This window comes from Carassius gibelio, chromosome B8, assembly GCF_023724105.1.
Source record: "Carassius gibelio isolate Cgi1373 ecotype wild population from Czech Republic chromosome B8, carGib1.2-hapl.c, whole genome shotgun sequence".
In the NCBI taxonomy this organism is placed as follows: domain Eukaryota; kingdom Metazoa; phylum Chordata; class Actinopteri; order Cypriniformes; family Cyprinidae; genus Carassius; species Carassius gibelio.
In genome coordinates this window covers 11098719-11125373 of record NC_068403.1, presented here as the reverse complement: position 1 = coordinate 11125373, position 26655 = coordinate 11098719, and the positions used below count along the sequence as shown (strand labels likewise).

Here is a 26655-nt window from a genome sequence, read left to right as displayed (position 1 = left end):
ATTTATTCCTGTGATGGATTCCTGTGATTTTTAGCAGCCATTAGTCTAGTCTTCAACGTCACATGATCCTTCAGAAATCATCCCCATATACTTATTTACATATTACTCATTTTATATTATGTTCTGCTGCTTAATGGTTTTTGTAGAAACTGATACATTTTAAAAGTATTTTTAGTAGTGCTGTCAAGTGATTAATCGCATCCAAAATAAAGATTTGTTTACATATGTGCTTACTGTGTCTATTTACTATGTATATAATATGAATACACACACATGCGTGTATATATTTTGAAAATATTTGCATGTATTTACATGCTTGTATGTATATTCATATAATTCATATTATGTATAAATATATTTAATACATTTAATACTATTTTTCTTAAATATATATGTGCATGTGTGTGTATTTATATATGCATAAAAAATATACACCGTACACATTTTGTAAACAAACTTATTTTTAATGTGATTATTCGCGATTAATCATTTGACAGCACTAATTTTTAGGGAATTAAAATAATTTATTTAAAATCTTAATATTCTATCATGTCTGTACACCCACTTTTTATCAGTTCAGTGCATCCTCTCTGTTTCTATTAATTTGTTAATTTGTAATTCAATTTTTAACCCAGGTTCATGAAGCCCTGATACATATTGTGGTAATAAATCACCCTGGGTTTGTAACTATTACAAGCCCATAATCTGATCTAATATTTTGAATCGTATTAAAAAAAATAATAATAATAATCTTACAACAATCATAAAACATTAGCCAAAGTATAGAAACATTTTAAAGAGTAGTTACGAGCTGTATTCCATTAAAATAACACTATACACATGGCACGTGGCTAGTCAGCTATGAGCTATTTTTGATCCTGGTGACCAATTAATATTCATTTCAAGTCAAAGGACAAGACCTTTCAAGATTTAATCATGGTTACATCACATTTATTGTCCAGTAAAGTGATAATTCACACATACATACATACAAGTAGAATCCTGGAGTTTCATCTCCCAAAATCAACTAGGTTCAGTAATCCAGTTTCAACAATGACATGCACGTTTCAGAAACCCTTAACATCACACTACACAACAAACTGTCACCCAATTCAATAGTTTTCAGAGTCAGGTAAAACCAGGTGATCCTTTCACAGTCTGAGACTTCAAATTATGTTCATGTTTACACATTTCTAAATGGACTGCCCTTCAAGCTGCTCCAAATCTAGATCAGACTTGCATTAAACAGTCACAGGATTGTTGTCTTAAAAGAAACTTTTTTTTTTTTTTTTTTAATGTAAGCAGATTTTGAAAAAGTAATTTAGTTGAAACCATAATAGAAATCCCAGATAGAAGAAAGGATATCACTTACTAGCTCTACCTTCATTCTCACCAATTCTCATCGAGCAAACAACTTGTCTCATTACATGCACAAATTAAACTATGTCTTATTTACAAAAAGGCCTCGCTGTGGTCATGTTATGCAGTCAGAGAGTATACACACTGAAGTAACAGGTCCAGTATTTGAGGAAAGCTTTTTAGTTAGATAAAACGAATATATTTAAAGAGGGAAAATCATATCTTTGGGTTTGCATTAAGTGATTTGCAGTCATATAAGCACTTTCCAAAGTTCGATCATTTAACCTCTTTGATCAACCCATATGCTTTTTCTATATTGCATTGTTATTGTTTTTACTATGCGGCATACAATAAAAAAAAAAAAAAAATCTGTTACATTTTTGGTCGAAATATCCTTATTGCACATGCAAAGCAAAAAAATAATGCAACATAGCTTGGTGACTCAAATTCTGACCTCCTCACACCAGCTCCTTCATATCCCCATTTTCATAAGATAAATATTAACCTGTTCTCTCAATTCTGATTATATGGTTTTTCATAGAGACTGCATGACATCCAACCTCTTGCTACTTTAAGGATTGACACAGCAAAGCATCAAATGTATGCATTAATTATTTACATTATATAACAGACTAATTTTTACAAAGAATTCAAATGACAAAATTATCCAACTGCATAAGCGAAACAAACATTCAAATGACACATTTGGTAACAAAAAACAAACAAACAGAAACATTTATGGCTTATAACGGGATTCTTGCTAAATGATCTTCACAGAACGTCTCGAGGTTGTTACTAGTTTTCTTTAAGCCGTCAGTCTTTTTGGTGGCAGCAGTGCCATTGATGAAAGAGCACAACCACAAAATGCTTTTCTCAAAGTATTCAGTCATGCCTGATGTGTAAGTTTGCTTGCTAGGTATTAAGATTTCTAAAACTTTGTTGTTAAATTTAACCATAAATTAACTGGCATCTTTGAACACGGACATTCAAGTCACCTGCACTTACATATAAATCAAGAACATGGCTCAAAAGACACTAGATTATAATTAGGCAAGAAAATAAATAGTACATCACCACAAAAATAAAATAAAAAAAGTCAAATTCACAAATGGCTTTTTGTTTTTTTAAACATGTTTTCCTTCTTACTATAATACAATAAAATGTAAACTGTATGAAATAACAATTAAAAAACCCTGAACAAATATTAACTAAAAAATGGACACAAGCAAAACTCAAGGTCTGAGTGTAAGTGTGTGGTTTTTTTTAGACCATGTCAGTCCCTTTGTCTCCTGTCTCTGAAGTGGGCGACAAGTCCTTTTGTTGGACACCTATTTAGGAGGCAAAGGGTTGTCTGGGGTGGCTGGGGTCAAGACTTCTTTGTAAAAGTTCTCAATCTGGTCTTTGTACATCTTCGTGACCACTGGCCTCTTGAGTTTCATCGTGGGCCCTGTGAGAGAGAGTATAAAACAGCTAAACAAACAGCCCATATAGACCTTAATACACATAAAGGCCTTAAATAACACACAAAAAGTTAATTACTAGGAAACTTACCCAGCTCTCCGCCAGTGATTGAGAAATCCTTCTCCAAAACGGTCCATTTCTGGATGCGCTGGGCGTTAGAGGTGGCTTTCTCGTTGACGCGGTTGATGCCTTCTTGAATAGCCGCGTGCACGACTCGGTCCCGGCCACCGGCGATCTCGCTGACGCGCGTGGAGTTGCTGCCGAGTTTACGACACAACTCCACCGCCTCAGGAGTCAGTTCGTCTTCGGGAGCGCCCGTTTCGTTGTTTACCTGACACTGAGAGCAAAAAAGAAGAGCCGTCAGCATTTTCTAACGGTAAGTTGTCTATATTCGATTAAATACGTCTTTAAATAAAACATTTCCCCGTCAGTATTTAAGTACGTTATGGCTAAATCGCAGTGTGCAAAGCACTCCGTCATGATGGTGTTGTTGTATTTGCCAGAGCACAAATATGTGGATCTCAAGGTCCTATTATTTGCTATGCAGTTGCTAGCGTTTCTCGTTATTTGGTCTTTAGAAATGATGCGTTTGGGTTCCCTTATTTTACTGTTTTTTTTTTTTTAATTGTCCACTGCGTGAAAACTGTAAATCCTACATAAGTAAGTTAATATCATGTAAGTTACTCAACAAAACTACACCATTTTAGTCTTTATTCATATCAGAATACAATAGTACGGGACTAGCAAACGCCACTAGTTAATTTTTTCTTTCTTTTTAGTACTGTTGATTGCCACCAGGGGGCGATCCCGAGAAAAACAAAAGAACATGTAGTTACACTCACTGTCCACTAGATGTCAGTGGCTGCTGTTTGATAACACTTAAAACATTTTCCACTTGATTATACTGATATGATCTCATTAGTGTAGTTAAAATGCACTCATGCATCTTTAAAATGAATGTTATCTCTCCGCAAACTTACATAACCCAACTATCTTTTTGTAAGAGCCTTTGGATGAGATGTTCTGATTAGATTTACAGCATTAATGTTCAGGGGAGCATGACATCGGCCAGGATTACACAAGAAGGCCATTAAAAAAGAATCAGTAACGTTGAATAACTTTTTCCTTTAGCTGAAATCAAACATGACCACTTGTCAGTCATGGTTGGTAAAAAAAAAGCTCAGATTTGAGGATAAGATCACTTACGTTAGGTTAATAGTGGACAACCTCAACACACAGGTTTATATTGGGGTCATCTGCACAGTACTGATACCTTAATGGTGAGCAGCATGGAGAGGAACTTTCTCTTGTCTCCGATAAGCATGGAATTGCTGATGAGGGGAACGGCCTCTTTAATAGCATCCTCAATAGGCACTGGGGGAATATTTTCACCTCCGGCTGTGATGATCAATTCTGGGATACAAACATCAATTTCATTACAAGCACCAGACAAAATCACACTGAAATCTGTGTTAAGGTGAAATTATAAACTGCCCAGTGCTTTCAGTTTCAGTGAATAAGAGGAAGCACAAATCTGTTTTCGACTGATGGTCATTACCTTTAATGCGTCCGGTGATAAACAGGAAGTCATCCTGGTCGTGTTTTCCGAGGTCACCCGAGTGCAGCCAGCCATCTGCATCCAGAGCCTCTTCGGTTTTATCAAGCATATTCAAGTAGCCCATGAACACATGACGGCCCCAGAAACAAATCTCTCCATTGCCATCGCTATCAGGGTTGAAGATCTTTGTCTTGCAGCCTGGAATCACCTTTCCACAGCTGAGAAAGAGATGCAAGTGAGAAATAAATGAGAAGTTCATGCTGAAGTGACTGAACTAGCTTTAATCGAATGAAGGATTCAGTACCTGGTGAGTCTGAAGGCATCGGACACGGAGATGGTGTGCGGTCCAGAGCTCTCGCTCATGCCATAGAGCTCAAACAGAGGAATGTCCAGACTGAGGAAAAACTCCAGGGTGTCTTTGGTTATGGGAGCTGCTCCCGTGTAGCACCTCGTACAGCGATCCAGTCCCAGCGCCTTCCGAACCTTCCGGAACACCAGACGCTTCGCAAGTCGATAGTTTAATGGCTTTCTGGACAGGGTGCCATTACTGAGGACACAAGACCGTTTCTCTTAATTAAAACAGCCAACAATTTATACTAACATTATTTCATATTACAAAATGTCATTAAGTGATGTATCGATACACGTAACAAATCTGTTTTTTTTTTTCTAATTTAATATAATTTTAGATTTTATTCAATATTAGCAGAATAAAGTTTGCTTAAAGTTTAAAAAGCTTTTATTAGTATTTTATTATTTAAGAATGAAATCTGACATCACAGATATTCTTAATAAAATAAATATTTTAATATTTTATTTTATTAAGTAGCATTAATTGTTAGAATGTTTTTTGAATGATTTAAATTATTAAATAAAAAAAAAAGTTTCAAATTTCTAAAACAAGGTTAAAAATTTATGAATCAAGAAGCCATGTTTTACTTTTTTGTAGCATTTAATTTTTTCCACTTAGGTGAACTTTCCTAGACTTGCCTTTATTTTGCATTTTTCAAATTTATTAAATTTTTTACATTTAACTTAAATCATTTTATTTACATTACAGTTTGGGTGAAAAGTTGATTCAAATTGTTTTTATTAAAAAAATTTAAATAAGGAAATCTAACTTCACAAGTATTTTTAATATAAATAAATATTTTATTTTAATAATTTATTTGATTTCTTAATTTTAAATGTTTTAATTTTCTAAAAACAGGTTTAAACCAGATTTTGAATCTCAGATTTTCGGTGTGGTCAAAGACTTTTGTATCTAACTACATAAGTGAAATAAATTACATGCAGTTCAAAATGGGTGTCATAAGTTATTGACTGATAATGATATTTGTGTCTAAATGTTTCTATCTTGTTTTGTGTCTGTGTATTTGTATGTACATACAGCTCCATTTTCTTGAGGTTGGTCTGCATGCCCACGTCTTTGGCCCAGGACGCCACCTTTCGGCGCACGGTGGATGATTTGGCTCCAATCGACTTCATCTTTTCCTGCATCTTCTCCCACACCCGCGGCACACCCATGAACGCGGTAGGACGTATTTCTCGTAGAGTGTTAGCCAAAGAACCCTGGAACATACAGTGACTTCTATTAATACGCATGTAAGCAGTCTCTGCATGGTTTGCCAAAGAGTTCATGTTCACGTGTATATGCCAACATCAGCTGACACACCCAGGGATGTATCAGGTGAGACAAGCAGGTATGTCATATTCATTCCTGTCCCTGTGATCCTAAATCAATGACTCTATTATAAAACAGCAGACATCAAATGCTCAGTTTCTACAGATCACAGGAGACACATCATACAGCCGTTTTAATAAAATATCAGCAGTTTTCTGAAAATGAAACACTTCACAAAAGCCTTTTTGTGTGAGTGAGCTGCATGACTAAGGCTTACGTTCATCAAAAGACTCTCTTTAAAAGGATTATACAGTTGGTTTAAACTAACAAGACTGTCTGTAGAAGGAACTTCTTTTAAATACAGAAAACAGAGTGATTGGGGAGGAAAACAGGAAGTGCCTTCACTAGTATGTACACTAGATTTTTTTATGTTTTTGAAAGAAGTCTTTTATGCTCACCAAGGCTGCATTTATTTGGTCAAAGGCACAGTAAAAATGCTATTATTGCAAAATACTAAAATTAAATGGTTTCTATTTTAATATTTTAAAACATGTTATTTATTCCTGTGATGGAAAAGCTGAATGTTAAGCATTACTTATTCTACAGAAATCATTCTAAAGTGCTGATTTGTTGCACAAGAAACAGATTTGATACAGTGCTGCATAACATTTTTCTGGAACTTGGTATTTTATTCAGGTCTCCTTGATAAATATAAGAGTAATTTATAAGGTTGTGAGAATTCTATAAGGGTACCTTTAGTGCATCAGGCTGTGCAAAGTATGTGACTCCTCCTGCTTTCATGGGAAGCCAGATGTCAATCATCTGTGCAGCAATGTGGCTGAGTGGCAGGTAACTCACGACCACTTCCTGTAGCTTATCTGCATCTGTCAGGGTCACGTTTCGGCCAGTTGCATATGCTGTCCACGTGAGCTACAGTAGGAGAGAGAACATCTTAGTGCTGAGAATGACTGGTGACTCATCTAAACCCTTGCTTTTGAGTTATTATGGATGTTGTGGGTTAAATATGGGCTATGTTTTGCATTCAGCTCACATTGTCGTGACTAAGCATGACTCCCTTTGGCTGGCCCGTGGTTCCGGATGTGTAGATCAGTGTGCAGCACTGATTGGGTTTCTGGGAGCTGATGATGTCATCCAGCTGAGTATCAGGCTCTTCGCGGCCCAGGTCCATAAACTCTGCCCACTATGTGCATTGGATATTTACATAGCAAATGTCAGATTTCAATTAGTAATGGAGGGGGACTAAAACAGAAAATGAAGGTCTGAGAGCTGAATTGAGATATTTGACAAATCAAATGTACCGTGTAGAGATTGGGCTTTTTCTCTTTCAGCTCATCTTTGTATTGGATAATGGCTTTTAGGTGCGGTAATTTGTCCTGGACCTGAAATGTAGCACACATCAGAATAAGAGATCATCAGGAAAAATCCTACAGCAGATGTGTTTAATCAGCAGGTACTGAATGTCTGATTAAACTAGAGACCCTGAAGATCATTCTCAGGATCGGTTTCTTTTTTTTTTGACAAAAGGCAGGGTAATTAACATTTATGAAATATAAGATTCGGGGGATACATGTTTTTAACTGCCTTAAAAATAATGTCACAGTGTAAAAACTTCTGAATAGTAGTGTAGATATAAGTTCTGATCTGAGTGTATTTAGAAAAGGTTCTAGATGGGTTCATTTGGATATAGGTCCTACACTCTCATTACCTGCAAGACCTTCTGAAGCTGTTTGTGGTTTTCCACCACAAGGATGTTGGCCTGGCAGTTCTCCGCCACATACTGGCACGCCTCGGGTGAGTTGGTGGTGTAGATGCCCACAGCAAACCCCCTGCCAACAGCATACAGAATCCCTCAGTAAACATCCTTAAGTCAGTTAAAAATGTAACCTTCAGCAGGAAACAACTTCAAACATTAACAACATTCCCACCATTCTGACTCCACCTATATGTTTACCAACCCAGACTATGTGATGCTGTTTAACAAGTACAGGTTGTGTTTCAATCATCCGTCTTCAGTAAAGTCATAAAGGCAGCTGGACAGTTTATGGCACTATTTGATGAAAATGATTAAAGCTTTGTTTGGGACAAACACGGGCATGTTCTGATCATGAGTTATGACAGCACAATGCATGTATGTTTAAGGATGATTTGAAGACTCATAAAGGACAGAATGTAAAACATCCTAACAATAAACACTTACCCAGCTAAAATAGCCCCAATGTCAGCAATAAACCACTCGACCGCGTTAAACCCGAGGATACCGACGCCGTGGTACCGCTCCAGACCAAGCTGTGAACATATACACACAGTTAGCACGTGAACATTTCAAACCAAAATTTTACGAAGCATAATGTATAGCTTGCATGTAAAAGATGAAGTTGTTTTAGTTATCACTTTTAAGTATTCCAAGAAGTCCCACATTTTTGCAGTTAAATAAATGTTTAGGTAAATACCGCCTTTTATCAGTTTAAGATGTTTTGAAAGAAGACTTGTAGATAAACAATTTGTAAAGCAGTTTGGTACATTCCAGTGCTCAGTGTTTTAACCGTGTTTGTGTACGTACATTAAAGTCACATCAGCCGAATTACCACGCATTGTCATTTCATCTAACACCTCTTTCCTGATGTCATTTTTTTGTGTTTATTACTGCCTAGGTCATATTTCCCAATCCCAGTCCTTGCTCCCCCTTCTCTGCATATTTCATATGCATCTCTTAGCATGTACAATGTTTGTTCTATTGGACCAGAAGTGAGGTGTAAATAAATACATGTGAAGTGTAAATAATCTGATATTCCACCATGATTCCAGTGAAATTAGTATTTATGTTCCATTAAAAGTGAAGTGAGTGAAGTGACATACAGCCAAGTATGGTGACCCATACTCAGAATTTGTGCTCTGCATTTAACAAATCCAAAGTGCACACACACCCAGAACAGTGAGCAAAGGGCATTAAAGTGTGTACGATGTGAATTTAAATTGTATTATTTACAGAGGTATATGATGTCACACTAGTCTGTGTGTGAAAAAGCTGCGCTGCACAAATTCCATGAATAAATGTTCCGAAGTGAAGAAAACTTCAATGTTTTCTCTCCTGCTTGGAGTAGAGGGCAATAAACAACTGTGTAGGAATCATATCTATCGGAACACAGTTCATGTTCTAATGAGCTGGTTATAGGAATCAAGTGTGTTAATAGGGATACTCCACCTCAAACTGAAAATTCTGTCATTAAACACTTGCCCCCATGTTGCTCCAAACCCGTAAAAGCTTTGTTCGTCTTAGGAACACAATTTAAAATATTATGGTTGAAAACCGGGATACTTATGACTGTCCTATAGATTGCCAAGTGACACTGACAAGGTCCAGAAAAGTTCTAAGGACTGTGATTGGGAACCGCTGGCCTAGGGTATACACAACTCGATCTGAACCGCTCCCGCAGGGTTCAAGTTAAACTCCTTTTTGTTTCTTCATAAACAAAACCATGGAAATCTGCCCACATTGGCCGCCAGGCATGACGTCCTGTTCCCCACAGAGAGAACCTGGCCAGCTGGGAGTTGAACTTCATCCATAGATTAGGGCATGGAAAAACTGAAGACGATAAACAAGAGCCTCCAGCTGGAGAGAGAAACTATTCTCAGGTACTGTGGCCAAATATCCTCAAATCTGGCTCTGACTGGGTTGTGCACAATTCAAAAACATGTCCAGGTCATATTACACACCAAAAGCAAAAGGCAAAATATGAAATTATATATTTTTAATAAAGAAAATGAAGCCCATTTTAGAACATCCATCCTAATACTTATTAATTTAATGTGGATGTAAATAAACAATTTTCATTACCATAAGGTATTATTTTTCTTCATTCAAAATATGTTTTTATTTCTGTCTTTTGAAATTGAAATACGACCAGTACTCATCCCATACGCCTGATCACACAGTGAGAGCCCTCATTGCTGGCACTTTCTCTCTGAGGTAACTTGAGGTCAAATGCTTTATTCAAGGACACAACAGTGATCGCATGAGGTCTGTCTGTGATCTCAATAACAGTTACATCAGATTATGTGTGTTTATAAGGTTTTAAGTGTTTGTTATCAGGTACCTCTGACATAAAAACTTTCCTTTTATCAGGGACATTACCGAGTCATTTAAGATAAGACTGTAAGGCATATACACACAGCCATAATCTCAATAGTGACAGCAAGAAGATAATGGAAATTAATAGAGTTACTCAATTGCTAAACAATAGAAAGTCATGGGTCAAATCGGTTATGCTACCTTGGTGCTGGGCTCAAAACTCAGCCTGTTAATATTTCTCACCTTTAGTATGTTTGCCAACTGTATTATGATTAGGGCTGAACAGTATCAGTGTGAAAGAGTTTTAGGCTGGTTGCCAGTCAGTCACAATTGGTTCTGAGTTATGTATTTAACACTGATGTCATTTTTGCTGGTTTACAAGTCAGTCTAACTGGCAATGATATTTTGTTAAAATAGTATGTATATTAAAAAAACCTGATTTAACAGTCCTCACCTTGAGGAAGCTCTTGGCAGCAGTGCGGCAAGACTTGTAGTACTCGTTGTATGTCATGGTTTTCCACTGCTCTCCATCTTTCCAGCCCAGCGCGTTGTAGTTGCCAAAGCGTTGGACTGTAGAAGTGAACATCTGGTTCACAGTCAACGGGGGTTCAGCCTCAGGGCCGGACTCACCCATCCTGAGCTTCACCTCTCCATCCCTGTGTGTCGTCCAGAGCTCTGTGCCCTTAGCGGGCAGGGAGAGTGAGTTGGGACGAGAGGTGGCACCTACAAAAGGGAACAGCAATTTATTGCCATTAATAACTGTTTATCTTGCAGTGTTGTCTGATTATCATTTAATCACACAACTGTAACCAGACAACCTCCTATAAATCAGTTCTTTATGAGTAACATGGTACAGTTATGGTATCAGGTAGTACTTTGAGATATAACATAATGCTGAATAATTAACACTTATAAACTATTATATTCAAAGATCAACACAGTAAAACTGTATTGTTAGTAAAATCTGTTCTAGTATCTATGTTGTGTGTTTCTCTGCACAGTTTCTAAAGTCTGAAGCGTCTGTGTGGTCTTTTCGTTTGCATAGACGATGAAGAATTTCTGCTGCAGCGTCTGTTTTAGATCAAATGTTTTAGTGACACACTATCAGGACATTTACTTGCACACACTTTCACCCCATTCATCACTAGTATCTAGTATACACACACTAGCACAGAGTTTCTGATGAGGCTTCAAAAGCAGAGCACATATCAGTAGGGCTGAAACGATTCCTCGAGTAACTCGATTACAAAAAATGATCGATGCAAATTCCTCTGCCTCAAAGCCTCTTTTAATTTATTTGAAATCTCAAGTCAGGTTCTTTCGCAATGATTTTTTTTTATGTGACAGAATGCGTTTACGTCACCCACAAAGCGGAAGGAGACAAAAGCGCTGCGTCCGAAATCGCATACTGCAAGGAGTCAGCAGTGTTTTGATTTGAGGGCGCGGGCAAACGTAAAGAGAACGTTGTGGCGTGTGTCCATTGCAAGATAGAGCTGGCATACTACAACTAGGGCTCTATGATTTCCGCGATGCAGAAAACGTGGAGGGAATCGCGGAATCCAGTCATAAAAATGGAATTTACAGTTTAACACGGAATGAAATGAAGTTTGCCAAATTTTGAATGAATTAATCAAAAATAGGTCATTGCACTTACATAAAATCACGATATGGACTAATATCTGTAAATATTAAGCGGGAACAGTCTATCCTGCATGTTCTGTGTGTCTCTGTTAATGAATGGAGCAGAAGCGCGTCTTCCTTCATCACACACACTGAAGCGCGCGTGACGCTCAGCGTCTGCTGTCCCACTAAATAAGACTTGAACACATGAACAACATCTCCAGAACTGCTCTGACAGTCACTTCATGAGCATTTGACAGTTTGATTTTAGTAAAACTAGCGTCACATCACATACACAGAAGAGTAAAGGTACGTCAACCCGTCAAAATAAAAGTCCAGTGTCCTGACATTTTATACCTCCCAGGTTTACTGCACATGTGCACATCAATATCGCATCAATATAATTAAGCAAAAACATTTTACCCGATTCGACTCGATTAATCGATGGAATTTTTGGTAGAATACTAACGAGCCCTTTGTCATTTTAATCAGACTGAATAAGCTTCTTTTTTGCCCTAAAAATCATTTATCTGCACTGTTTGTTAACTTCACTGATTGCACTCTATCTGCCATGTGCCTTGTCCTGCTTTAACTAATAATTTTATTATATGTCTTTTTTTTACATTCCCTTATTGTATAGTAACTTGTATCTACATTTTATATTTGATCTAGATTTTTAGCTCTACTGTTAATGTTATCTATATGCACCGAGGGTCCTAGAGTAACGCAATTTCGATTCTCTGTATGTATGTACTGTACATGCGGAAGAATTGACAATAAAGCAGACTTGACTTGACTTATTTTCATGCAAACAACACTGTTCACAACTGATTTGTGAACAGTTCAAATTTAAAGGTGAAGTGTGTCATTTTTTTCACTAGAAAAATGGAGCAGAAATTACATTTACAATTACATTACAACTTCACATTAAAAAACAAAAATAGTTGAAGAAAATAATATTAACAGGATTTGATCTTGACTGATTTTGCAGGTGAGCATGAAAGGGGAAGAAAGACACCCTATAACTGTACAACATCCTGTGCAGCATCAGTCTGATACCTATAACTATCTGCAGACTTCTGCAAAACTGTTTGAAATGATAAACAAAGCCATCACAGCAGCTTGACCTGTAATCCAAGGTCATGTGACTTGATGACCTCATTCAAAGCTCTTATCTTATTTAAACATGACAGACAACAGCAGAGCGATGAAACTTCTGGAAGTTCACACATGGGTTGCTTTCAAATTGCAATGAAACTGTTTAAGTCACATGTGACTGAAAAAATTCCTATAAGAATACTGTCATCCTGCAACGGGTCTAAAGGAAAGGGAAGTAAGTTTGCATAGGGACAGCAACTTCCTTTTAAACACTTCCTCTGAGCACTCACTACTCAAAGCCCTACTGATCTCAAGTTCTCCAAAAGCTGACGTTGCATACAAGTTTTCGTGATGAACACACCGATGAAACATTGAGCTGCAAGTTGTGGGTTAGTGCTCTGGCCAGCTTTCCATCGCTCTGCTCTTTATCTGTAGTGCAGAACTGAATGCACACACTGTGGTTTTAGGGCCTTAAAAATATGTAAATGGCATGTGTTCAAAATGGCTGCTATGGTCATGTGTGCGTGTATGAGGGAGAATAAGTGAGTATGTTTGTTTGTAAGACAGTGGGACCGTGTTCTAGACTTTTCACCCAAGTGTTTGTGAGTTTAAAGTGATTTGCGAGAGTGTGTGAGCTCACCTGATTCTGTGTGTGTGCTCTGTTGGGCTTTGGTATTTGATTGCTCTTCTCTGGCACATGCTGATTCCTCCTCCGATGACTCACTGTGAGGAAATCGAATAATTACTTTTCCAGACAAGCAACATTCTGGCGTTTAAATAGTTAAATCTCTCTCTCAGACCCATCACCTTACATCATTTACATTATTCTGTGAGCTTCAGATCAAATGAGTGTTAATGTCTTTCCACCAAAGTGCAAAACTTATGGTCTTATGTGCATATAAGGGTTGATTACATTTACCTTGCAGTGAAGTCACATGACACGTTGTTCGTCTATGTGAAATTCATTGTCAATGTTATCAGTGCTTTTAAAATAAATTCTTAAAATGTACTGCATTTCATACAGCCTGACATACACTTATGTCCAAAAGTTAGTGATTTTTGACAGTAAAGACATTTTTAATGTTACACAAATATTTCAAATAAATACTGTTGTATAAAAACAAAATAGTTATTTTCTATTTTATTTTACTTCCTTTTCCCAGATAATATTTAATTTCACTTCCTTTACACAACAACTGTAAGGACATAAAAAGTGATGTAAGTATGTATTGATGTTATTTATTATGTTAAAAGTATCTTTATTTTATGAACCTGGCATGGCACACAACCAGTTTTAATACAGTGACAACAATCCCACATGCCTTCTTTTTTTTTATTCAAATTAAATTTATGCATTTAGCATACGCTTTTATCCAAAGTGACTTACAGTGCATTCAGGCTATCAATTTTTACCTATCATCATGTGTTCCCAGGGAATCGAACCCCCAACCTTGATAGCACAATGCTCTACCAATTGAGCTACAGGAACACTACTTTTTTTTTTTTAGGTTTACAAACACAAAACTAACATGGCTAATCAACCGTACGTATAAATATCCATGGAAATTTAGTTGCAGACCTGACCTAGTATGCATGCATGCATCCAAGTGTATTTGCACACAAAACAAGAAATGAAATGGAACTGACTTTGCTGTGGACTCGGCGGTGGCATCTTCCAGGGAGGCGAGACTGTCTGCTGTTCCACAGGACTGGAGGAGGCTGGCATCAGCTCCTGAATGCTCCATCACTATAGCTGTGGACATGGCTGTAGGTTCACACGCAGTCACTAATGAGAACAGACACAGAGTGTAAGGAGTAGCACTTAACCGCTTTTTTTTTTTCCTCAGTGCCTAAAGTCTAATTATCTAGAGAACGGTGGCCTGTAGCAGATATATACAACTTAATGACTACAAATGAGACATATATAAAATAAAAAAATATAAAAATAACTGATCGAAAATAAATGAATGCTTTTTACATTATATTAAGTTGATTTTCAATATTTATAGAAAATTCTTGCTCAAGTAAGCATGAACAACAGCTAATTTTAGCTAAACAATTCAACAGTGAATAGTGATGTTGAGTCATAAGGCCTGAATCTTAAAGTAAGCACATGAATGGGTATGTGAGAGTCACATGGCCAAAAACTTATGAAAATTATCTAAACAGACAGGGTCTTCCCTTTTCTTCAGTAGGGTTTCCCCATATGAAATCAACATACGTTTTTTTTTTTTCCTCCCTTCAATCAAAGCAGTTATCCAAAATCAGGTTTCCTTCACTTCATTTTATACAACCTTTTATGAAAACCATAAAAAGGTCAATTGCTCAGGAAGAGCAAAATTTCCAAACATGGCCTCTGGCTCCTTATCTCTCAGGGTGGACTAAACAGTAAGGGTATCATTTCCGAAAAAAGGAAACGTGTCACTATGCCCGGAAAAATATTGCTGCCCACCATTACATTATCTTCTGCCCTCTCCATTCCAAAGCCAGAAGTCAGCACCTTTAGAACAGCATGTTGTTTTTACACACCGCTGCCATGAAAACACATGCCAGTGATGCTGCCGCCCTTCTGTAATGAGGGCTCATGAGAGAACAATTAGAAATTCCCAGCGCAAACAAAAACAGGCTTTCAGATGTACCGAACAAAGTGAGAGTCTAAAATAAACCCAGGGCATCAAAAACAAACCTGGTGCTATTCATCAAACCTGATGCTTCATGAGTTCCTGCACAAAGGTTTTGGTTTTGGGTGCTTTTATGGGTGAAATTATAAATATGGTGACTTTTTACAGTAATGAGCAACAAGTACTGTCATAGTACTGACAAGATTGTTTGGTATATAAATTATTGTTACACTGAATGACATTTTAGTGGGTGTCTACTTATTGTTTTAAAGCTTTGACCCGTTTTCATCTTTAACTTCAGAAAAATATATGTATTTTACTGTCAGTACATAGAATGGTTTAGCCTCTTCCTTCCACTCTTTTCCAATCAATGCACCTTGGCAACTTCCCTCCCAGCAGAGCCGTCCTCATCTGCCCTCAGCAGGTGCCATGGCAAGAGATCCTTACAGACACTAAATAACCTCTTCCAGCCCCAGCTGACTCTCAGCATGCACTCAACAATAGCGGATACAGATCCTTGTCTTGGCTGACGTCAGCCCGCCTGATAACATCCTCATAGACTCCCTTGTCTGGAAACTCAAAGCACAGTGGTAAAATTCAAAAGAAGTCATTTTGAAGAGATTTTTGAACCCATGTGACACTGCGTCTCACTGCTGGTTTGACTGATGTTCCCTTGTGTCTTGTAGCTGGTGGGTGAGGATGGAACTGATCAGCATTTTAGAACATTCATAAGATTCCCACACTACACTGTAAGCTAGTTTTGACATTTATCTGGATTTTTAGAACTCAAGCAACCTTTACGTTATACCTGACTTTCCAAAGGCTTAAATACTACCAGTCATCTCATTATCTAGAAATACACATCTTTATTCTGCACATTTCTGTATCTTATCTAAATCAGCCATCTGCTGTCGTGTGATCAGTCCAAAGCTGTGAAAATGCGGCCGTGTTCACTCTGCAGTGATGTACTGCATTCATAGTGCTACATGGCCTTGACAAAAACAACATATTTCTTTCCTAATGACTAATATATCAGCTGATGTTCAGCGGGTTGAAATTTCATCCTTGAGTTAATAATGTCCATCATATCTCAAAATGTCTGTACAGTGTATATATAGCTCAAAAACCCCCATGTGGTGTCCAGGAACATCTTGGTGCTTGTGGATTCCAGTAGTCCTGTATTTTCCACTCTGGGCTGCTGAGGGACTTTCTGTCAACATTCCAGGTGAATTTGCATCAGTAGAACTGGCCTCAACCTGAGATCTACACTGACAGTTCAAGCTTAGATATGGATTTTTTTAACTCATTATTTTATCTAGAATGCTGCATTAAATTGATCAGATGTGACATTTATAGAGACATTTATAATGGAACAAAAGATTTTTTGTTTCAAACAGATGCTATTCTTTTGTCAGCGCAACTGTTTAAAAAAATTATCAGCATCTTAGAATGATTTCTGAATGATCATGTGACACTGTACTGGAGTGATGACAGTTCAGCTTTGCTGCGCAGCAATCAATTACATTTTAAAATATATTCAAATAGAAAACAGTTATTAGAAATTGAAACATTCCACATGACTGTTTTACTGCAATGCTGATCAAATAAACGCAGCCTTAATAATTTTAAAAATATATATTTTAAAGGGTGTGTGTTCAACATCTTCCTTGCACACAATTCACAATCACTCAGACACAGTTAATGCAGGACTAAACATTTAAGTACACACTAAGTAATATGATTCACCAGCAAAACAATGAATGACTCATGATGAGCTCTTGATATACTATTCATAATCATATTTTGACTTATTCTAGGACAAATCCTCAGCTCAGATGGATTTATAATAGTTAATAATAAACAGTGATTATTCTCAAATCATTAACACCTCACAATTGGACAAGCTTGGTTTATATTTTCTGTCCTCAATTTTTCAGACACAATTAACATTACATATGCTATTACAAGTGTGTCTACCCAGTGGAATGATGGGAGAATATAAGCACAGCATGTCCTTGAGTGTTCACAAGGGTTTTGCAAACCACGTCAGCCACACCTCAGACAACACAAACATCCTGTAATTTACTACTGATGCTTCTACCGGTCCGCCCAAGCCGGTATTAACATACAGGACTCAACGAAAGGACAAGAGAAGGAGGGGTTTCCACAGCTGATGCTGGCAGCAACTGTCTGCTACACTCAGCCCCCACCCGAAAAATGACCATCTGTATGCCGGCACAGAGAGCGGCAATCTTGCTCGGAAGCACAAATGGATGAAGAGGACACTTAAAAAGTTTCCAGAGCCCATTTTCTCATTTATTCTCAATAAGAAGCTTGTGTTTGACAAATATAGGCATGTAAATTTCCACTGAAACCAAATTGCTCATATGCAAAAACCATCTTACCCGGAATAAACGAGGCCACGCCTCTAAATTCATATCACAATTCACATGCATTAGGCTCTAAACACATCAAATACCAAAAATCATAAACGTATCACAAACACAGATCTATTGCCTTAGAAAATAACTCACAGTATTTAGGGCTGTGATTCATCCTCACCAACTTTAGCAGCTATAAAACCATAATTTAACATATTAAAAACAAAAATGGACTTACAATGCATCTTTACAGGCTGAAATCGCTGCTCTGTCTTTGGCTTTTCCGTATCAGGAGCTGAAATGCCCGTCTCAGAGGTTTCTTTAAAGCCTAACTCCAAAATGATGGCCGCTTACTCACGCCCTACAAATGTGTATGTAGCACATTCATTTTCAAACACAGAGCTTTCCCCTCCTCCTAACCACACCCTCAACCGGCACCATCACCCCCTACAGTGTTCTCCACCCTCCACTCGCCAACAACACTCTTCTTGCTCTGATTGGCTGAATTGGCTCACACCACAAGACTCTTCCCCCATATAAGGGCATACCAACCCACTGAAGGCAAGGAGGGGGAGGGGCTTTAAAACATGCGCGCCACTCTCACTCTTCCGTTAGAAACCAATGCAGATAAGCTTACAAAAGACAGCACAGCTGCACTGACATCAGTCTATAAACACGTAACCCACTAACACACATCTGTCCCGTTTACACGCTGCGGTAATAATGCTTATATTGTGCTGCTGTGCATTAACATACATGAGTCTACTTGAGCTTTGCAACGTTCATTGCATGAACACCCACAAGTGCATCTAGCTGACCTTCAATAGTTCATCTCATCTAACCAAAGAAGCCAAAAACTGAATATGGAAAGAGATGTGCAAGCAAATGTCTCCTGAAATGAGCTGTTCTCATATGAGAAATAAAAAAAAGCACTACATAGATGTGTATACAGTGTGCTGTGCAAGTTTAGTAGGGGTTGAAACAAGAACAGAATTAGGTCAGAATAAACTTGAAGCTGCTTTAGATGGCCTAATATTAGTAGATAAATGACTCAGAATACAATAAAACTGTACTGTATGTGACTGACAGCTTTGCCCTGTATTTCTTGATTGTTTATTTTACAAAAGCTAATGAGGTGAGGTTCTAGGAAGGAAGAAATAAATGTGAGACTTTTTCAGACATTGACATATAAACTAGGAACTTAGTAAGGAAAGTTTTGTGCAGTTTCAGAGATGGTCTGCTCTATTTACATGTGTTTCACTGCTATGCAAATTACACAAACTTTGATTTTCATTAGCAAAAAGGTTCCTGTTTCTGTTAACTGTATTTTTTTAAAGAAATTGATACTTTTCTTCATCAAGGATGCATTAAACTGACTGAAAATCACAGAAAAAAGCTTTACACTAAAAAAAAAAAAAAAAAGATTTATATTTCAAATAAATGCTGTTCATTGAAGCATCTTGGCTTCCACAGAAATGCAAGCTGTGTGACTGTTTTCAACATCAATCATATTATGAAATATTTTTTAAGCATATAAGCATATGTGACCCTGGACCACAAAACCAGTCATAATGGTCAATTTCTGAGATTTATTAATCATCTGAAAGCTGAATTACTAAGCTTCCCATTGATATATGGTTTGTTAGGATATGACAATATTTGGCAGAGACATCTGGAATCTGAGTGTGCAAAAAAATCTAAATACTGGGAAAAATCACCTTTAAAGTTTTCCAAATGAAGTTCTTAGTGACGCATATTACTCAAAAATTAGGTTTTGATATATTCACAGTAGGAAGTTTACAAAATATCTTAATGGAACATGATCTTTACTTAAAGGTCCCATTTTATGCGCTTTTTTGAAGCTTTGATTGTGTTTACAATGTGCAATATAACATGTGTTCATGTTTCGCGTGTAAAAAAAAACAGTATTTTTCACACAATTCACCTATCTGTGTACCGCTGTTTTCACCTTGCATAAAAACGGGCTGATGTCTTCCTTGTTCTATGAAGCCTCTCCTTCAGAAATACGTAACGGGTTCTTGATTGGGCCAGCGGTTCCTGTGTTGTGATTCGACAGCACCTGAGAGCAGGCTGCCCTCCTGGTAACATGATTGGGCTAGAACGCACGTGCTGGAGATGTATTTATAGTCACAGGAGCGTTTTTACTGACGACGAGATGCGCATGAAAATCGCATTCGTTTTTTTGCACAGCCCTAACATCTAGTTAACAAAGCTAAACGGCGTTTCCCTTTGTCTAATAAGTTACAGAAACTATTAAACGCACCAACTTAAATAATAAAATACACTTACCAGTTGTGGTCCATAAACAACGCCTTCTCCAGACAAAGAGGGATCTGCTCCATCTTTCAAGAATAATCTTTGTGCGAATCCGGCATTAAACTGATTGAGATTGAGAAAGTTGTCCTCAGCAAACTGTCCTCAGCAAAATGAACTGCACATAGTTTTACATGTGGATTATAATTTTCGGGAACCGAGTTAAACATAAATTGTAACCATTAATCTCGAAGTACAGTGTTCCTGGGAAGCCCAAACAAAGATAATTGGACTCCAATATAAAAAAAACAGCGTTTCAACTTCATGGCGACAAAAACAAACAAGCTCTTCCTACTTCTCCGTCGGAGCGCAAAAAGGCCACGCCCCCCAGTTTGTGAATTCATGTGGGCGGTGGTTAGTCAAAAAAACTGTTTTAGTGACGTCATTACTACAGGAACTAGAGGGCTGTAGTCCAAACAGGTTGTTTTTTGTAGACGAATTCTGTTAAATCAAATATCTTGCTTGGCATTGAACTTAAAGGGACACTAAGTAGGAATTACTCCCATCTAGTGGTGAAATTGTATTTTGCATTCAAACTAATTTTGCTCTCCAGCGCCTCGCGTTTTCAAATGCGCGTTGCATCTACGGTAGGCGATATGTACCAAAAAGCTTTGACAGGATGTCTTCTAATAGCACTTCGTCGAGTTTTCCTTCAGGTGAACAGGTGTGTTATTTCAAACAAACTGCAACATGACAACTAACAAACGAATGTTACAGTATGAATTACTAACTGTGGAAAACATGAAATATTGTAATTAGTAGTTATGTCTAATTTATTCGTTATATTTTCTGAATTATATGCATTGTTAGATATAAAAAAAATATTATAATATAGACTGTAACACTGACTTACCTGTCGAGAAGAAAACTGGCCACTTCAGCGTCTCTTTTGAAATCTTTATTAAGCATTAGCTCTTTCCACCTAGAAAAAGCTTCCCCGACATTAACTCTTGTTTTCTGTAATCTATGGTCACGTTTCCTTTTACGTTCTATTTTTGACTGTTTTGGCGAAGAAAACTGGCCACTTCAGCGTCTCGACGATGTTTTCTTCTCCTGTGGTTATGTCTAATTTATTCGTTATATTTTCTGAATTATATGCATTGTTAGATATAAAAAAAACAAACTGCAACATGACAACTAACAAACGAATGTTACAGTATGAATTACTGACTGTGGAAAACATGAAATATTGTAATTAGTAGTTATGCCTGTGGCGCGGCATATGTATGGTCCATAATAAGAATGCAATCCAGACTTTTAAACTTGCCGGTGCAGTTTCAAGCGCCTCTCACTGCTCTGCACCTGCGTTTCTGGCTCTGACCGAAAACGCGCTGTGGAAACGCGTTGGCTTAGTACTTTTTGTCCCTCTCTGCTATTATAGTTTTGCAAGATGGCAGAACTACATGGAAGCCTCCGTCGACCTACCCATCCCATGTATATAAAGATAATAAATTCTTCATTTACAAGGATTAGTTTAAACATTGGCATAGGTATTTGTACACCATTGAGGGCATATTTATGAATAAAAATATTGATTTTAGATAATAAAATACCTAAAAAGTTACTTATTGTCCCTTTAAAGCTTTACAATTTTACAGATTTTATTTATACTCTAACAACAACATTACACACTAACTAATGTTTAAAACATGGGATCACGAAGAAGGGGACCTTTAATATCCTAAAGATTTCTGGCATAAAAGAAAACATCAATAATTTTGACGTATACAATTTTTAAAGTTTTTTTGGCTATTGCTAAAAATATACTTCTGCAACTTTAGACTGGTTTTGTGGTCCAGGGTCACATATTACAATGGTTTCTGAAGAATCATGCACTAAAGAATGGAGTAATGAGGCTGAAAATTCAGATTTCAATCACAGGAATAAAATAAATGTTTAAATATATTCAAATAGAAAACAGTCCTTTTAAATTGTAATAATATGTCACAGTCACAAACTGCTTTTACTGTCTTTTGATCAAATTATGTAAACTTGGTGAGACATTTGAACCTCTATGTAAAAAGATAATAAATATATGTGAAGTGCAGGCTTCTGCCCCCAAAGGTTAGTTTAGTTTAGTTTAGCACAGGCATGTCGAAACTGCACACATTATATATATATATATATATATATATTAGGGGTGTAACGATACGCGTATTCGTATTGAACCGTTCGGTACGACGCTTTCGGTTCGGTACGCGGTACGCATTATGTATACCGAACGGTTCGTTGGAGTAATTAATTATATTTGAAAAAAAAAAAAAAAGAGAGAGAGAGAAATATAATGATATGCGTTCAACAAGGTAGCCCAATAACCCAAACAACGTAACAGGCAACGCCCCTGACACTCCCGAAGAAGAAAAAAACACCATCTTATATGTTTATGTTAGGCTACTCAGCAGGCGCTCGCTCACTCAGTACGCGCTGAAGGCTCGTTGCAAAATGGCCAATGCGTTTAACAGACTAGAAAAAGAAGATCCTCCAGTAACCAACAGGTCTGGTGTTTGGGTGCACTTTGGATTCCCTTTAAGCTATAATGGTGATGGCAAGAGAGTGGTGGATAAAAAAAACAACGGTATGTCGCATCTGCAACATGACAGGGTACACCAGCGGGAATAAAAAAAAAAAAAAAAAAACACCAGCGGGAATATCTGGGATATATGCGTCAGTACTATCTGGGAAAAGACGAAAAAAAGGAGAAACATGCACGCAGCAAACTATCCCTGCAGCATTTAGAAACTATAGCTTACAGGGAATCCAACCCAAACACCAGACCTGTTGGTTATTTTAGGATCTTATATTTCTGGTCTGTTAAAGGCATTCGACATTTTGCAACGAGCCTTCAGCGCGTGCTGAGTGAGCGAGCGCCTTAGGGGCCGTTCACATATCGTGCCTAAAAACGCATGGAAAACGCTAAGCGCGTCTTTCTCCTCCTTTCCAAAGCGCTTGGGCAGAAGCGCTCATGAGGCGTCTGTCTTTGCTAAGCAACAATGACGTGCTCTCTCCATGAGACGCGGAAATTTCAGCGAAGGATAAATGGATTTGCAGCTCTAAAAATCGCTTGCAGTAGCTCTGCTACTAAATTTATTTCAAAATTGCAATCCATATACAACTATGATCAGCTGATCCTTCATCTTGGCTGAGCTCTCAACGTTGTTACGGGAAAGGATGAAGCTGATTGGTTAGTTCTTGTCACATGACCCGCGGTGCGCTTGCGGCATTCTGAAAAGTTGAGATGTTTTTACATTTTGCTGTATCTAAAACGTATCGAACCGAACCGAACCGAACCGTGACATCAGTGTATCGTATCGAACCGAACCGTGAATTTTGTGAACCGTTACACCCCTAATATATATATATATATATATATATATATATATATATATATATATATATCACTAGATTTACATCTCAACTTTAGATGCACTGAAGCAAGATGCTTAATTTTGCAGCAACAGAATAGGACAAATCAGTATGCACATAACTATAGAGACATGCATGTTTTGTCCTTGTGCACAGCGAATATTGTTATTTAATGGTACAAGTTTTAGTAAACCTCACCCCAACAGTTCATTTAATCTTATTTGATCACAAATGACCTGAAATGTTAAGCTTTTTAAAAAAATGGTAATGTTAAATCATCAAGAAACTAAACCAAGAAACCAAATATTCCAAGTGTATATTATTACAGTTAAGCAGCATGTCATGTAAAACTCTGACTGATGTACTCCAACTTTTTCTTTCAGCCTGAATTTTGTGTCCTTATCCCATGACACATTTCCCAGCTTCACTTAGAGGAACAGGAAATAACTCCTCCTGCACACACAAACAGGAAAAGCGCAGTTTCCTCAGACACACATCTAAAGTTCACATTGACATCTTTGTCCCTCCTTCAGTGTCTTTCCATGCAAATCAATGCACAAGATGTAGTCAAATATATACATACGTATATATGTATGCATGTATGTATTAAAATAGATATTTCCTTTCCCAAGGTTACCAAGTAATCCATTTACTAAAGATTATTAACATTTTGCCATTAAATCTGAACCAGCTGTCATTGTCTGAATGTTATTTACACATTTACCAAAGGAGTGGATACAGACGCTGATAACACAACCCACCATATGGGTTATTATCCAGTGTTTACTGTTGTAGAACACATGACAGTATTTCTGTTGACTCATTAAGAATCTAATTTTCATTCTGTTAAACTTCCATAAACTGATTTTTTTTTCAGGTATGAACAATGATATTATTAGTGTGATCCACTAAACAAAGAAAGGTTCCACCAAAATCACACAAACAGAAAATCACTTGTAATCAAAGAACTGGTGACTATAGAGGATTATTTCTGCCATTGAATAAAAACATATTTTCGATTTACAATTATGATTTTTCCCCCACAATTTTTTTACGAGTGTTTGTCGCAATTCTGACTTTTCCCTTCAGAATTCAGAGTTTTTTTTTTTTACCACAAAATAATAAATAAATAAGCTAACTGCTACTTTTTCTCTACATTTTGGACATGTAAAATACAAGAAACTATTTCATAATTGTGAGAAAGCAAGCTGCATTTACTTTATTGATTAGTTGTTTGTGTGGCATAAATAAGATTCCACAGCACAAAATCCCCAGCACTACAGTTGGCACAAAACTGAATGAGTCAGACCCTCAAACCTCAAGTAAACTACCTGATTTTCAGTCCGTGATCTCCTGTGGCATGTTAACTCACTCTGAATGCAGAGGATCATTTAATTCACTGCATCAACAACCACACACTAACTCAAGATCTCATCATTTGACTATCCAAGAAACCCCGTTAGGTGACAATTTGCATTTCTCGGGAATCATTAGTTACGCATAGCCAAACATGTCTACCTATGAGTACCAAGGGTAGTGTAAATAATTCGGTGGTACTTTGATATGACACTGCAGAGATGACGATGCTCCTCTCCACTATAGTCAGACCTTCGTCCAGCCAATGACGGCGTTGCTCTGGATAGCCATATGCGATCACGTGACCGATGAGCGTATATCCGATCCTCCGCGCTGCTGCCATCACGACAGAGAGCATCTCCGGTGGAAGGTTACGCGCGTCAGTTTGTATTACAAATCTCGAGGGGATGTGGCTGCTAGGGTTACCAGGCAATTAAAAAACTGTATTTGTGACTCAATCACCGTTTTGTGATTTTTTTAAAAGGTGCTGAGAGCTACATGTAACTTAATTTCATATAATGTCATATATAAGTCATATTTTGATTCGATAAAGATTTTAAATTATATGGCATAACGTTACATTCACTTGTTCCAAGGTTCACACTTGAGAATCCTAAAGCAACCGGAATGTCTAGCCTAGGCTAATGTAAACACAAGTAAATAATAGCAATGGCAGACTTAATTTTTAGCATCACTAATATAACACTCACAAATACATCCTCATCCAGATATTTAATGTTATACTCACCGTTAGTTAGTAATATCCGGATGTCCAGGTGTTAAAGTTGTCACTGTAAGTTTTGAAGTCAGATGTGAATCGCGATGAGAGAAAGATAACGCACGCGGATGTGTCTCTTTCTGTTTAAGCGTGAGAGTCGAGACTGTCAAAGAAACACACACCGGCTGACCTCATGAAGCGATCATAAACTTAACTGGAGGAGACCGCCAATAATCTCTCAAACGCCACCTGCCGTTCACTTTTAAATATGATATTATATATATTCCGAGTAACTCGCGCATGCGCGTCATCAACACCGCCTTCTCCTTGGTAACCAGGTAAACTAACTAAAACAACTTTATCAGGGGCGCTTGTGATGGAAATAACAACAAAACTGAGAAATCAGTTTCACACAATATACTGCATTTCACTCATCATTCACTTTTGATCATCATGGTTCTGAACACGTAAACATTCGTAATCTAAATAGTATAAAGAATAAACGAAGGCATTGTACGTTTCCAGCACAATTTTACAATTTCGTACAGGGTCTTATTTATAAGTTCATTGTGATATTAAGCTTAAAAAAAACGAAACAAAAAACAAAAAAAGTTTAATAATCAAAACAAATAAGTCCTCAAATTAAAAAAAAAAAATTAAAAAATACAAATTCAAAAGTTGGCAGTTTGAAAAAGCATAATACTTGTATAATTTCTACCAAAAAAAGAAAAGAAAAATAAAGTTAAAAAAGTGACACGAATGTAATGAAGTGATATGATACCAATGCAGCATAATGCAGCGATAAATAAATTAGATGTTTATCATAGTTTTATTATATATATAATAGTTTTAAAATAAGTTATATAATATAATATACGCTTGTAATATGCAATATAATGTGGGCTTGTATTCCTTTAAAAACAGCAGTGTTTAATCTACGGTGACATACCGCCTCCAAGCGATGGTTGTTGGGAACTACGCCTGACATCATGGACAGTTATAACGAAACCACTAGTAACCTAGTAACATTTTAGGCTCTAAAGTTTATAGATTGTACTACCGTTTATATAGC

General features: G+C 37.2%; 1 protein-coding gene across 2 annotated transcripts; it reads right to left on the bottom strand.

The window, feature by feature from the left end:
* Positions 1 to 921: 921 nt before the first annotated feature.
* Positions 922 to 25774, bottom strand: LOC127963906 (long-chain-fatty-acid--CoA ligase ACSBG2). 2 transcript variants are annotated; one of them, XM_052564004.1, is made up of 15 exons: positions 25614 to 25774; positions 14458 to 14596; positions 13451 to 13533; positions 10547 to 10815; positions 8221 to 8309; positions 7729 to 7849; positions 7322 to 7402; positions 7054 to 7203; positions 6756 to 6932; positions 5769 to 5950; positions 4683 to 4925; positions 4379 to 4596; positions 4094 to 4233; positions 2911 to 3157; positions 922 to 2806 (listed from the first exon to the last, which is right to left on the bottom strand). In XM_052564004.1, the coding sequence occupies exons 2-15, from the start codon at positions 14571 to 14573 to the stop codon at positions 2688 to 2690; spliced, it is 2235 nt and encodes a 744-aa protein (XP_052419964.1). In that variant the 5' UTR covers positions 14574 to 14596; positions 25614 to 25774; the 3' UTR covers positions 922 to 2687. The 2 variants fall into 2 exon arrangements, with proteins under 2 accessions (XP_052419964.1, XP_052419963.1); XM_052564003.1 differs by lacking the exon at positions 25614 to 25774 and adding an exon at positions 18051 to 18254.
* Positions 25775 to 26655: the final 881 nt, after the last annotated feature.

What these genes read in the sequence shown, in the direction of transcription:
- LOC127963906 (XM_052564003.1), bottom strand. An exon ending in AGCTTCAGAAGGTCTTGCAG is followed by an intron (nt 7,403 to 7,728) that starts GTAATGAGAGTG and finishes GCTACATTTCAG; the next exon opens with GTCCAGGACAAATTACCGCA. An exon ending in CCATGCTGCTCACCATTAAG is followed by an intron (nt 3,158 to 4,093) that starts GTATCAGTACTG and finishes TTTTGCTCTCAG; the next exon opens with TGTCAGGTAAACAACGAAAC.